The sequence below is a fragment of the Delphinapterus leucas genome, chromosome 10, assembly GCF_059928025.1.
Source record: "Delphinapterus leucas isolate spDelLeu-1000000601 "Yukka" chromosome 10, BTC_Dleu_Yukka2, whole genome shotgun sequence".
Lineage (NCBI taxonomy): Eukaryota > Metazoa > Chordata > Mammalia > Artiodactyla > Monodontidae > Delphinapterus > Delphinapterus leucas.
Window position 1 is genome coordinate 73300584 of NC_143138.1, and position 14246 is coordinate 73314829.

General features: G+C 37.9%; 1 protein-coding gene across 1 annotated transcript in view; it reads right to left on the reverse strand.

Annotated features, from left to right (window-relative positions):
• The window catches only part of DNAH12 (dynein axonemal heavy chain 12), a 232994-nt gene that overhangs the window by 195562 nt on the left and 23186 nt on the right, over positions 1–14246 (reverse strand). The window contains exons 4-5 of the mRNA XM_022572785.3: positions 3190–3271; positions 2968–2994 (exon numbers count right to left, since the gene is read on the reverse strand). Of these exons, the coding sequence (XP_022428493.2) occupies positions 2968–2994; positions 3190–3271 (109 nt within the window). The remainder of the gene's footprint in view (positions 1–2967; positions 2995–3189; positions 3272–14246) is intronic.

Below are 14246 nucleotides of genomic sequence, written 5' to 3' on the forward strand. Positions count from 1 at the left end.
TAGCTTGCTGGTCATTGAGTGGACCTGGGTCTTAGCATTTAGATGGAGATCACTGGGAGAGCTTTCACCATTTGATATTACATGGAGCCGGGAGGTCTCTGGTGGACCAATGTCCTGAGCTCAGCTCTCCCACCTCAGAGGCACAGGCCTGACACCCAGCCAGAGCACCAAGACCCTGTCAGCCACATGGCAACAACAACTCTGTCAATATGTCTTCATCAACCACATGAGCAACGCCAATGTGGGACCCAGTACCATTCACTCGGTGGAAGAATTCCGGGTTCAGGCAGGGGACAGGCACAGTGCAGGTGATATCTGGATATTGCTTGACACTTTACAGACTGTTCTCAATGGATTTCCCTTCTTTGCTGAGCTTCAAAGCTTCCAAGATATTGGGAGCTGGGAAGTGAAAGGTAGAGGGAGGGAGCACGGGGCAGGAACAGCCCCTGGGCTTTTGCCCATGGGAGTGGCTGCCTCTGTGGTCTTTTTGATGGTAGTCATTTTGACAGGTGTGTGGTGATATCTCATTGTGGTTTTTGATTTCATTTCTCTGATGAATGAATGATAAATGAATGTTGAGCATCTTTTCATGTGCTTGTTAGCCATCTGTATGTCTTCTTTAGAAAAATGTCTATTCAGGTCTTCTGCCCATTTTTTAATTGGGTTATTTGTTTTTTTGACATTAAGTTAGTTGTATGAGCTGTTTATATACCTTGGATACTAACCCCTTATCAGTCATATGATTTGCAAATATTTTCTCCCATTCAGTAGGTTCTCTTTTCATTTTGTTGATGGTTCTGCTGTGCAAAAGCTTTCAAGTTTAATTAGGTCCCATTCATTTATTTTTGCTTTTGTTTTCTTTGCCTTAGGAGACCAATCCAAAAAAAATATTGCTACAATTTATGTCAAAAAGTATCCTGCCTATGTTACCTTCTAGGAGTTTTATGGTTTCCAATCTTACATTTAGGTCCTTAATATGGATTGTGCTTTTGATGTCACATCTAAGAATTCTTGGCCAAGTCCTAGATTTTCTTCTAAAAGTTTTTAAATAGTTTTGTTTTACATTTAAATCTATGATCAATTTTTAGTTAATTTTTGTACAAGAGGCAACGTTTAGGCTGAGGTTTTGGGTTTTTGTTGTTTATTTCTTTTGTTATTTTATGGTTGTCCTATTGTTCTACCCCATTTGTTGAAAAGATTATCCTTTTTCCATTGAACTGATTTTTGCACCTTTGTCAAAAATCAGTTGGCTGTAGCTGAGTGTGTCTATTTCTGAGTCATCTATTCTGTTCTACTGATACATGTGTTCAATTATTTAAAAGTAAAACGTTTTTAAAAGTCAGCTGAAGGTCTAGTGAGAGAAATATTGAAAAAATATCCTTTGGGTTTGGCAACTAGTGGTCATTGGTGACATTTATGATGAAGTGGTGGAGTTCCTAGAAGCCAGATTGCCAAGGCAGTGGGTTGAAGAGTGAATTACTGTTTCATACCCAGCTACCTATTTTAGATTGTAAGACACTAAAGGCAAAAACTATGGAGGAAGGATAAGGATGCTAAACACATACACACAAAAATATCTTGCAGTTCACCCAGCCTCACATTAAATATTTATAAATGTTTTGGGGTTGTTTTATATCAGTTCTTACATCTAGGAAAGAGGCAAATCCACAGCCCAAGTCTCCGGAAAAGTTGGGAGGCAGAGGGAGGAGGAGGAGGAGTATTTTAAAAAGACAAAAAACTTGGATTAGCTAAAATGAGATTCTTCCAAAGATCCTCAGTCAGTAGGAAGGTATCCTTAGCCCTCTATCCCAAGAGGGAACTTCAAGGGTTCTGGAAAGCCTGTACCCCCATCTGGTAACATGCTGCATAAATTCTTCTTTTGTGTAACCAGCTCCATAACTTTCCATATCCTTTGCTGTTAAGGAAATTTTACATGTTTTCATCTTTCCAACAATCACATCACAGTCCCATGTTGTCACCCATGCAGTCAGTGTCTTTTTTTAATCTCTATCATCTAGCATGTGGGTGGCACACAATGGATTCAAAATAAGCAGTCATCATTATATCAACATCAAGACAATGAAAAGGGAGATGTATTTTCCTTTATAACTACCACTTTGGACATTTTTTCAGTTCTTTGGAATAACAACAAAAATATTTACAATTAATCCTCAAATAATGAATAGCAACAAAAATGTAACTCTTAAAACCTGTATAGGGGCTTCCTTGGTGGCGCAGTGGTTGAGAGTCCACCTGCCAATGCAGGGGACATGGGTTCGTGCCCCGGTCTGGGAAGATCCTACATGCCACGGAGTGGCTGGGCCCATGAGCCATGGCTGCTGAGTCTGAGCATCCAGAGCCTGAGCTCCACAATGGGAGAGGCCACAACAGTGAGAGGCCCGCATACCACAAAAAAAAAAAACAAAAAAAACGAAAACAAAAACAAAAAACCTGTACTGTCGGGCCTTCCCTGGTGGCGCAGTGGTTAAGAATCCGCCTGCCAATGCAGGGGACACGGGTTTGAGCCCTGGTCCAGGAAGATCCTACATGCCATGGAGCAACTAAGCCCATGTGCCACAACTACTGAGCCTGCGCTCTAGAGCCCATGAGCCACAACTACAGAGCCTGCGCGCCACAACTACTGAAGCCTGTGTGCCTAGAGTCCATGCTCTGCAACAAGAGAAGCCAACGCAATAAGAAGCCACGCACTGCAACGAAGAGTAGCCCCTGCTCTCTGCAACTAGATAAAGCCTGTGTGCAGCAATGAAGACCCAATGCAGCCAAAAATAAATAAATAAAACCTGTATTGTCATCATGGCACGCTTGTACCTTTGGCAGAGAAAATAATCTGTTTCTAAATTTCTTTCTTCTCTAGGATGGAATTTAGCAGGTGGTCTTAGAAGGAGCTACTCTGTAACAATTTGTTTGAACATTTTCAAAGCAAGAAATATAAAAAATTGAACTCACTCCTTTCTTTTTAATTTCACTGGTCATCTGTCAAAAGCAAACAAACAAGACAATTAAATCAAGAAGAAAGTTTTTAAAGTAATTTTATATTTTTTAAATCAAAAATATAGTTTTAAATATATGTATTATTCTTTAAAAAATACTAGTTATATTGAGACTGATTTAAAATAAGAGTTAAAATAGTATAAAGATACACTTTTTAAAGAGAAAATATAAACCTACAGTTGGAGGATAATCTGGCTCTGGTGATGAAGGTGTTCTTTTATCCAATGTTCTGGCTAAATTTCGTTTGGCTCCTTCAATTCTGAAATTTATAGTTAGAACAATGTATGACTTTCTTGAATATAACATTAAGATATATTATTAAAACATAACAATTTGAACATTTTTTCAACTATACTTGAAGAAGAGATATTCAAGACTTCTTTATCTTACTGAATTTTCTGTAAGAAATAAATCTCAATTGCCATTATCAATGACTCCTAATATTCAAATTATTCATGTATAATATAAAAGGAGACTAAAAATAATAATCAATAATGTTCAATTATAACATGACAATTTTTAAGTTCATCCTGATGCATGTGGGCCCTTATGTATGTGTTTTCTCTGTTCAAATGCCACACTGTCAGAGGAGACTACCCTTACCCCTTATATTAAGTAGCACTTCCTTCACTATCCATCCCTTTTATCCTCACTTACCTTGCTTCATAGTACTTACCACCATTTGACATACTATATGTTGTAGACCGTTTTATTCATTGCCTTATCCCAATGCTCAGAATAGTACCTGCTACATAGTAGGTGCTCAATAAAAAGTTGTGAATGTAGGAATTTATCATCCATAAAATATAGTTTCTTCTTTAAATAAAATTATATCATCATATAATCTGTCCATCTGTTACCAAATACTTACTGAATGTTTATATTCTGCAAGATACCCTACTAGGTTTTTTTTTTTGGAAAGTACCTTTTCTTTTTTTTTAATTTAATTACTTTTATTTATTTGTGGCTGCGTTGGGTCTTCGTTGCTGCTCATGGGCGCTACTCTTCGGGCTTCTCATTGTAGTGGCTTCTTTCGTTGCGAAGCATGGGCTCTATGCATGCAGGCTTCAGTAGTTGCGACACGCAGGCTCAGTAGTTGTGGCCCGTGGGCTCTAGAGCGCAGGCTCAGTAGTTGTGGCACATGGGCTTAGCTGCTCCGTGGCATGGGGGATCTTCCCAGACCAGGAATGGAACCCATGTCCCCTGCATTGGCAGGCGGATTCTTAACCACTGCGCCACCAGGGAAGTCCCTACTAGGTTTTATTAAAACATAGCAGCAACAAGTTTCAAGGAATTTATAAACTGAAAGTGTAGGAAGATAAGATCAGAGCGCCATATAAAAAGTATGGGAGGGCTTCTCTGGTGGCGCAGTGGTTGAGAGTCCGCCTGCCGATGCAGGGGACACAGGTTCGTGCCCCGGTTCAGGAAGATCCCACATACTGTGGAGCAGCTGGGCCCGTGAGCCATGGCCGCTAAGCCTGTGCATCCGGAGCCTGTGCTCTGCAATGGGAGAGGCCACAACAGTGAGAGGCCCGTGTACAAAAAAGAAAATAAAAAAGTATGGGACCCTGATGGTTCAGAGGAGGGACAAGTTCACTTCCACCTGAAGGTATATTTGAAGGTTATGTGAACAAGTTAGCATTTGCAATAAGCTTGAAATGAAGAAGAGGATCTCAGTTGGAGATGTGGCTTTCCTGGGCAGATAGATCTGAAAAGATAAAGACCCTAAGAAACAGGAAGACAAGGGAACAATCAAAGGCAAAAATTGAAAATAAGGAGTTGTCCAATCTGCTCAGAAGTTATGGAACCAGATGGAGATAAGTTTGGAGAAGTGGACTGGAATATCTAGCTAAGGGTCTCAAATAGCAAGCTTTTTTATTAGTAGACAATGGGGAGTCACTAAGAGTTTTTAAGCATGAGAACATTTTTAGAAAGACAAATCTACCAGTTTGTAAAGGCTAAATACACTAGAAGAGATGGCCAAAGCAGAAAGTATACAAGGGAAAGAAAAGAGACTTAAGAAAGAAGATTGAAGGATGCCAAGCGTGACAGGAATGAGGAAGAACAACTGAAGGAGGCAAAGGAGACATGGTCAGAGGCAAAAGGAGAACTAAAAGGAATTTGAAGGGAAGGATGGCCACCAGCACCAAAAAAGCATAAACTAGTAAATGCCATAAAGAAAAAGATCATGTCTGTTTTGCTCACCGATCTATCCATAGCACTTAGATAGTGTCCATCAAGGTCAGTAAATATCTGTAGAATGAATGATCAGAGTAGTGGATGTGGAAAAGATTCCGCATATCTAGTTCAGTACTTTCTTTAATGCATGAATACTCTCAAAAATTTCAAGTTGTACCCCAGGATGGGTGAGGGGAGATGACATTCATCACTTTCTGAGGTAGCTCAATTTATTGTCAGCTAGCTCATATTCTTCGAAATAAATTTCTTGAGTTGTATCCTTTTAAATTATATTCTCTGAAGCTATATAAAAAAGTCATATTCCTCTTCTTTGTTACCCTTCCAAAACTTAGTAATACCTATCCAGTTCCTTTGACCATTCCTGTCAATAAAAGTTACCATTTATAGTGAGTTTCTGACGTTCTATGCATTGGCTTAAGATCTTTATATGCATGGATCTCATTTAACTCTCACAGAAATCCTAAGAGGTAACCATTATTATAATATTATCCCCATCTTACAGATAGGAAGATGAGGATAAGCAAAGTTACTTGACTTGCCAAATTCACATTAATAAGTTGTAGAGATGGGATATGAACTCAGGCCTGTCTAAACTCCTCCCCATTAAGCAAATCAGTTCCCTTCAAATTAGGTAGTTTGAAAATTCCTCACTCTCATTGGTAGCTATAATGGTTTAGCAACATCCCTCTTATAGTGTGACCCCAGAATTGCAGATGTTGCTTGACCAATGGAGGGTGAAAATTTTCTCTCCCACATTCTAGACATTCTTCATTTATTAAAAGAGACTAAGACTGAATTAGCTTTTATGAGTAGCCTCATTTCCCTGTTGTGCCTTACTGAGCCTGACTAAATCAAAATTAAAACACGATGACACAAAACCTATGGGATGCAGCAAAAGCTGATTTAAGAGGGAAGTTTATAGCAATACAATCTCACCGCAGGAAACAAGAAAAATCTCAAATAAACAATCTAACCCTACACTTAAAACAACTAGAGAAAGAAGAACAAAGAAAACCCAAAGTCAGTAGAAGGAAAGAAACCATAAATATCACAGCAGAAATAAATGAAATAGAAATGACGAAAACAATAGAAAAGATCAATAAAACTAAAAGCTAGTTCTTTGAGAAGATAAATAAAATTGATAAACCCTTAGCCAGACTCATCAAGAAAAAAAGGTACAGGATGCAAATCAATAAAATTGGAAATGAAAAAGGAGAAATCACAACTGACACTGCAGAAATACAAAGGATTATAAGACACTACTACAAAAAACTATATGTCAATAAAATGGACAACAATGAAGAAATGGACAAACTATTGGAAAGGTACAATTTTCCAAGACTGACCAGGAAAAATTAGAAAATATAAACAGACACATCACAAGTAATGAAATTGAAACCATAATTTAAAATAGTCCAACAAACAAAAGTCCAGGACCAGAAGGCTTCACAGGCGAATTCTATCAAACATTTAGAGAAGAGCTAATACAGATCCTTCTCAATCTCTTTTAAAAAATTGCAGCAGGAGAAACACTCCCAAATTCGTTCTACAAAGCCACCATCACCCAGAAAAAGATATCAAAAAAAAAGATTAAAGACCAATATCACTGATGAACATAGATGTAAAAATCCTGAACAAATTACTAGCAAACAGAATCCAACAACACATTAAATGGATCATACACCATGATCAAGTGGGATTTATCCCAGGGATGCAAGGATTTTTCAATATACGCAAATAAGTCAATGTGATACACCACATTAACAAATTAAGGAATAAAAACCATATGATCATCTCAATAGATGCAGAAAAAGCTTTCAACAAAATTCAACACCCATTTATGATAAAAATTCTCCAGAAAATGGGCATGGGGGAACCTACCTCAACATAATAAAGGCCATATATGACAAACCCACAGAGAGCATCATTCTCAATGGTGAAAAACTGAAAGCATTTCCTCTAAGATCAGGAACAAGACAAGGATGTCCACTATCGCCACTCTATTCAACAAAGCTTTGGAAGTCCTAGCGACAGCAATCAGAGAAGAAAAGGAAACAAAGGGAATCCAGATTGGAAAAGAAGAAGTAAAACTGTCACTGTTTGCTGATGAAGTGATACTATACGTAGATAATCCTAAAGATGCCACCAGAAAACTACTACAACTAATCAATGAATTTGGTAAGGTTGCAGGATACAAAATTAAGTCACAGAAATCTCTGGCATTCCTATACACCAACAACGAAAAATCAGGAAAAGAAAATAAGGAAACACTCCCATTTACCACTGCAACAAAAGAATAAAATACCTAAGAGTAAACCTGCCTAAGGTGGCAAAAGACTTGTACTCAGAAAACTATAAAACACTGATGAAAGAAAACAAAGATGACATAAACAGAAGGAGAATATATCATGTTCTTGGATTGGAAGAATCAATATTGTGAAAATGACTATACTACCCAAAGCAATCTACAGATTCAATGCAATCCCTATCAAACTACCAATGGCGTTCTTCACAGAAGCAGAACCAAAAAATTTACATTTTGTATGGAAACACAAAATACCCCAAATAGCCAAAGCAATCTTGAGAAAGAAAAACAGAGTTGGAGGAATCAGGCTCCCTGACTTCAAACTATACCAAAAAGCTACAGTAATTAAGACAGTATGGTACTGGCACAAAACAGAAATATAGGTCAATGGTACAAGATAGAATGCCCAGAGATAAACCCATGCACATATGGGCACCTAATTTATGACACAAGAGGCAAGAACATACAATGGAGAAAAGACAGCCTCCTCAATAGGTGGTGCTCAGAAAACTGGACAGCTACATGTAAAAGAATGAAATTAGAACACTCCCTAACACCATATACAAAAATAAACTCCAAATGGATTAAAGACTTAATAAGACCAGACACTATGAAACTCTTAGAGGAAAATATAGGAAAAACACTCTTTGACATAAACTACAGCAAAATCTTTTTTGACCCACCTTCTAGAGTAACAGAAATAAAAACAAAAATAAACAAATGGGACTTAAAAGCTTTTGCACAGCAAAGGAAACCATCAACAAGACCAAAAGACAACCCTCAAAATGGGAGAAAATATTTGCAAATGAAACAAAAGACAAAGGATTAAACTCCAAAATATACAAACAGCTCATGGAGCTCAATATCAAAAAAACAAACAAGCCAATTGAAAAATGGGTGGAAGACCTAAATAGACATTTCACCAAGGAAGACATACAGATGGCCAAGAAGCACATGAAAAGATGTTCAACGTCACTAATTATCACAGAAACGCAAATCAAAACTACAATGAGGTTTTTTTTTGTTTTTTACATCTGTACCTTTTTTTTTTTTAACATCTTTATTGGACTATAATTGCTTTACAATGACATGTTAGTTTCTGCTTTAAAACAAAGTGAATCTGTTATACATATACATATGTCCCCATATCTCTTCCCTCTTGCGTCTCCCTCCCTCCCACTCTCCCTTTCCCACCCCTCTAGGTGGTCACAAAGCACCGAGCTGATCTTGCTGGGCTACACGGCTACATCCCACTAGCTATCTATTTTACATTTGGTAGTGTATATATGTCGATGCCACTCTCTCACTTTGTCCCATCTTACCCTTCCCCCTCCCCATATCCTCAAGTCCATTCTCTAGTAGGTCTGCATCTTTATTCCCATCTTGCCCCTATGTTCTTCATGACCTTTTTTTTCTTGTTTAGATTCCACATATATGTGTTAGCATATGGTATTTGTTTTTCTCTTTCTGACTTACTTCACTCTGTATGACAGACTCTAGGTCCATCCACCTCACTACAAATAACTCAATTTCATTTCTTTTTATGGCTGAGTAATATTTCATTGTATATATGTGCCACATCTTCTTTATCCATTCATCTGTTGATGGACACTTAGGTTGCTTCCATGTCGATGGCTATTGTAAACAGAGCTGCAATGAACACTGTGGTACATGACTCATTTTGAATTATGGTTATCTCAGGGTATATGCCCAGTAGTGGGACTGCTGGGTCATATTGCTGGTGGTTCTACTGTTAGATTTTTAAAGAACCTCCATACTGTTCTCCATAGTGGCTGTATCAATTTACATTCCCACCAACAGTGCAAGAGGGTTCCTTTTTTTCCACACAATCCACAGCATTTATTGTTTGTAGATCTTTTGATGATGGCCATTCTGAACGAAGTGAGATGATATCTCATTGTACTTTTGATTTGCATTTCTCTAATGATTAATGATGTTGAGCATTCTTTCATGTGTTTGTTGGCAATCTGTATATCTTCTTTGGAGAAATGTCTATTTAGGTCTTCTGCCCATTTTTGGATTGGATTGTTTGTTTTTTTGATATTGAGCTACATGAGCTCCTTTTAAATTTTGGAGATTAATCCTTTGTCAGTTACTTCATTTGCAAATATTTTCTCCCATTCTGAGAGTTGTCTTTTGGACTTGTTTATGGTTTCCTTTGCTGTGCAAAAGCTTTGAAGTTTCATTAGGTCCCATTTGTTTATTTTTGTTTTTATTTCCATTGCTCTAGGAGGTGGGTCAAAAAGGATCTTTCTGTGATTTATGTCATAGAGTGTTCTCCCTATGTTTTCCTCTAAGAGTTTGACACTGTCTGGCCTTACATTAAGGTCTTTAATCCATTTGGAGTTTATTTCTGTTTATGGTGTTATGGAGTGTTCTAATTTCATCTTTTGTATGTAGCTGTCCAGTTTTCCCAGCACCACTTATTGAAGAGGCTGTCTTTTATCCCCTGTATATTCCTGCTTCCTTTATAAAATATAAGGTGACCATATGTGCGTGGGTTTATCTCTGGGCTTTCTATCCTGTTCCATTGACCTATATTTCTGTTTTTGTGCCAGCACCATACTGTCTTGATTACTGTAGCTTTGTAGTATATAGTCTGAAGTCAGGGAGCCTGATTCCTCTAGCTCCATTTTTCTGTCTCAAGATTGCTTTGGCTATTCAGGGTCTTTTGTGTTTCCATACAAATTGTGAAGTTTTTTGTTCTAGTTCTGTGAAAAATGCCAGTGGTAGTTTGATAGAGATTGTATTGAATCCACAGATTGCTTTGGGTAGTAGGGTCATTTTCACAATGTTGATTCTTCCAATCCAAGAACATGGTATATCTCTCCATCTATTTGTATCATTTTAAATTTCTTTCATCAGTGTCTTATAGTTTTCTTCACACAGGTCATTTGTCTCCTTAGGTAGGTTTATTCCTAGATATTTTATTCTTTTTGTTGCAATGGCAAATGGAAGTGTTTTCTTAATTGCACTTTCAGATTTTTCATCATTAGTGTATAGGAATGCAAGAGATTTCTGTGCATTAATTTTGTATCCTGCAACTTTACCAAATTCATTGATTAGCTCTAGTAGTTTTCTGGTGGCATCTTTAGGATTCTCTATGTATAGCATCATGTCATCTGCAAACAGTGACAGTTTTACTTCTTTTTTTTCAATTTGTATTCCTTTTATTTCTTTTTCTTCTCTGATTGCCGTGGCTAGGACTTCCAAAGCTATGTTGAATAACAGCAGTGAGAGTGGACATCCCTGTCTTGTTCCTGATCTTAGAGGAAATGCTTTCAGTTTTTCACCATTGAGGACGAAGTTGGCTGTTGGTTTGTCATATATGGCCTTTATTATGTTGAGGAAAGTTCCCTCTATGCCTACTTTTTGGAGGGTTTTTTACATAAATGGGTGTTGAATTTTGTCAAAAGCTTTCTCTGCATATACTGAGATGATCATATGGTTTTTCTCCTTCAATTTGTTAATATGGTGTATTACATTGATTGATTTGCGTATACTGAAAAATCTTTGCATTCCTGGGATAAACCCCAGTTTATCGAGGTGTATGATCCTTTTAATGCGCTGTTGGATTCTGTTTGCTAGTATTTTGTTCAGGATTTTTGCATCTATGTTGATCAGTGATATTGGCCTGTAGTTTTCTTTCTTTGTGACATCTTTGCCTGCTTTTGGTATCAGTGTGATGGTGGCCTTGCAGAATGAGTTTGGGAGTGTTCCTACCTCTGCCATATTTTGGAAGAGTTTGAGAAGGATAGGTGTTAGCTCTTCTCTAAATGTATGACAGAATTTGCCTGTGAAGCCATCTGGTCCTGGGCTTTTGTTTGTTGGAAGATTTCTTTTTTTTTTTTTCTTTGCGGTACGCGGGCCTCTCACTGTCGTGGCCTCTCCCTTTGCAGAGCACAGGCTCCAGACACGCAGGCTCAGCGGCCATGGCTCACGGGCCCAGCCGCTCCACAGCATGCAGGATCTTCCTGGACAGGGGCACAAACCCGTGTCCCCTGCATCGGCAGGCGGACTCTCAACCACTGCGCCACCAGTGAAGCCCTGTTGGAAGATTTTTAATCACAGTTTCAATTTCAGTGCTTGTGATTGGTCTGTTCATATTTTCTGTTTCTTCCTGGTTCAGTCTCGGAAGGTTGTGCATTTGTAAGAATTTGTCCATTTCTTCCAGGTTGTCCATTTTATTGGCATATAGTTGCTTGTAGTAATCTCTCATGATCCTTTGTATTTCTGCAGTGTCAGTTGTTACTTCTCCTTTTTCATTTCTAATTCTATTCTATTGATTTGAGTCTTCTCCCTTTTTTTTTGATTGAGCCTAATGGTTTATCAATTTCATTTATCTTCTCAAAGAACCAGCTTTTAGTTTTATTGATCTTTGCTATCATTTCCTTCATTTGTTTTTCATTTATTTCTGATCTGATCTTTATGATTTCTTTCCTTCTGCTAACTTTGGGGTTATTTTTGTTCTTCTTTCTCAAATTGCTTTAGGTGTAAAGTTAGGCTGTTTATTTGAGATGTTTCTTGTTTCTTATGGTAGGGCTATATTGCTATAAACTTCCCTCTTAGAACTGCTTTTGCTGTAGCCCATAGTTTTTGGGTCGTCGTGTTTTCCTTGTCATTTGTTTCTAGGTATTTTTTTCATTTCCTCTTTGATTTCTTCAGTGATCTCTTGGTTATTAAGTAGTGTATTGTTTAGCCTCCATGTGTTTGCATTTTTTACAGATTTTTTCCTGTAATTGATATCTAGTCTCATAGCATTGTGGTCAGAATAGATTCTTGATACGATTTCAATTTTCTTAAATTTACCAAGGCTTGATTTGTGACCCAAGATATGATCTATCCTGGAGAATGTTCTATGAGCACTTGAGAAGAATGTGTATTCTGTTGTTTTTGGATGGAATGTCCTATAAATACCAGTTAATTCCATCTTGTTTAATGTATCATTTAAAGCTTGTGTTTCTTATTTATTTTCATTTTGGATGATCTGTCCATTGGTGAAAGTGGGGTGTTAAAGTCCCCTACTATGATGTGTTACTGTTGATTTCCCCTTTTATGGCTGTTAGTCTTTGCCTTATGTATTGAGGTGCTCCTATGTTGGGTGCATAAATATTTACAATGTCTATATCTTCTTCATGGATTGATCCCTTGATCATTAAGTAGTGTCCTTCTTTGTTTCTTGTAATAGTCTTTGTTTAAAGTCTGTTTGGTCTGATATGAGAATTGCTACTCCAGCTTTCTTTTTTTTTTTTGTGGTATGCGGGCCTCTCACTGTTGTGGCCTCTCCCCTTGTGGAGCACAGGCTCCGGACACGCAGGCTCAGTGGCCATGGCTCATGGGCTCAGCCGCTCCGCGGCATGCGGAATCTTCCCAGACTGGGGCACAAACCCGTGTCCCCTGCATCGGCAGTCGGATTCTCAACCACTGCGCCACCAGGGAAGGCCCTCCAGCTTTCTTTTAATTTCCATTTGCATGGAATACCTTTTTCCATCCCCTCACTTTCAGTCTGTATGTGTCCCTAGGTCTGAAGTGGGTCACTTGTAGACAACATATATATGGGTCTTGTCTTTGTATCCATTCAGCCAGTCTATGTCTTTTGGTTGGAGCATTTAATCCATTTACATTTAAGGTACTTATCTATATGTATGTTCCTATTACCATTTCCTTGATTGTTTTGGGTTTGTTATTGTAGCTCTTTTCCTTCTCTTGTGTTTCCTGCCTAGAGAATTTCCTTTAGCATTTGTTGTAAAGCTGCTTTGGTGGTGCTGGATTCTCTTAGAATTTGCTTGTCTCTAAAGGTTTTAATTTCTCTGTCAAATCTGAATGAGATTCTTGCAGGGTAGAGTAATCTTGGTTGTAGGTTTTTCTCCTTCATCACTTTAAATATGTCCTGCCAGTCCCTTCTGGCTTGCAGAGTTTCTGCTGAAAGATCAGCTGTTAACCTTATGGGGATTCCCTTGTGTGTTACTTGTTGTTTTTCCCTTGCTGCTTTTAATATTTTTTCTTTGTATTTAATTTTTGATAGTTTGAATAATATGTGTCTTGGCATGTTTCTCCTTGGATTTATCCTGTATGGGACTCTCTGTGCTTCTTGGACTTGATTAACTATTTCCTTTCCCATATCAGGGAAGTTTTCAACTATAATCTCTTCAGATATTTTCTCAATCCCTTTCTTTTTCTCTTCTTCTTCTGGGACCCCTATAATTCGAATGTTGGTGCATTTCTTGTTGTCGCAGAGGGTCTGAGACTCTCCTCAATTCTTTTCATTCTTTTTTCTTTACTCTGCTCTGCAGTAGTTATTTACACTATTTTACCTTCCAGGTCACTTATCCGTTCTTCTGCCTCAGTTATTCTGCTATTGATCCCTTATAGAGAATTTTTAATTTCACATATTGTGTTGTTCATCACTGTTTGTTTGCTCTTTAGTTCTTTTAGGTCCTTGTTAAATGTTTGTTGTATTTTCTCCATTCTATTTCCAAGATTTTGGATCATCTTTACTATCATTATTCTGAATTCTTTTTCAGGTAGACTGCCTTTGTCCTCTTCATTTGTTAGATCTGGTGGGTTTTTATCTTGCTCCTTCATCTGCTGTGTGTTTCTCTCTCTTCTCATTTTGCTTAACTTACTATGTTTGGGGTCTCCTTTTTGCAGGCTGCAGGTTCATAGTTCCCATTGCTTTTGGTGTCTGTCCCCAGTGGCTAAGGTTAGT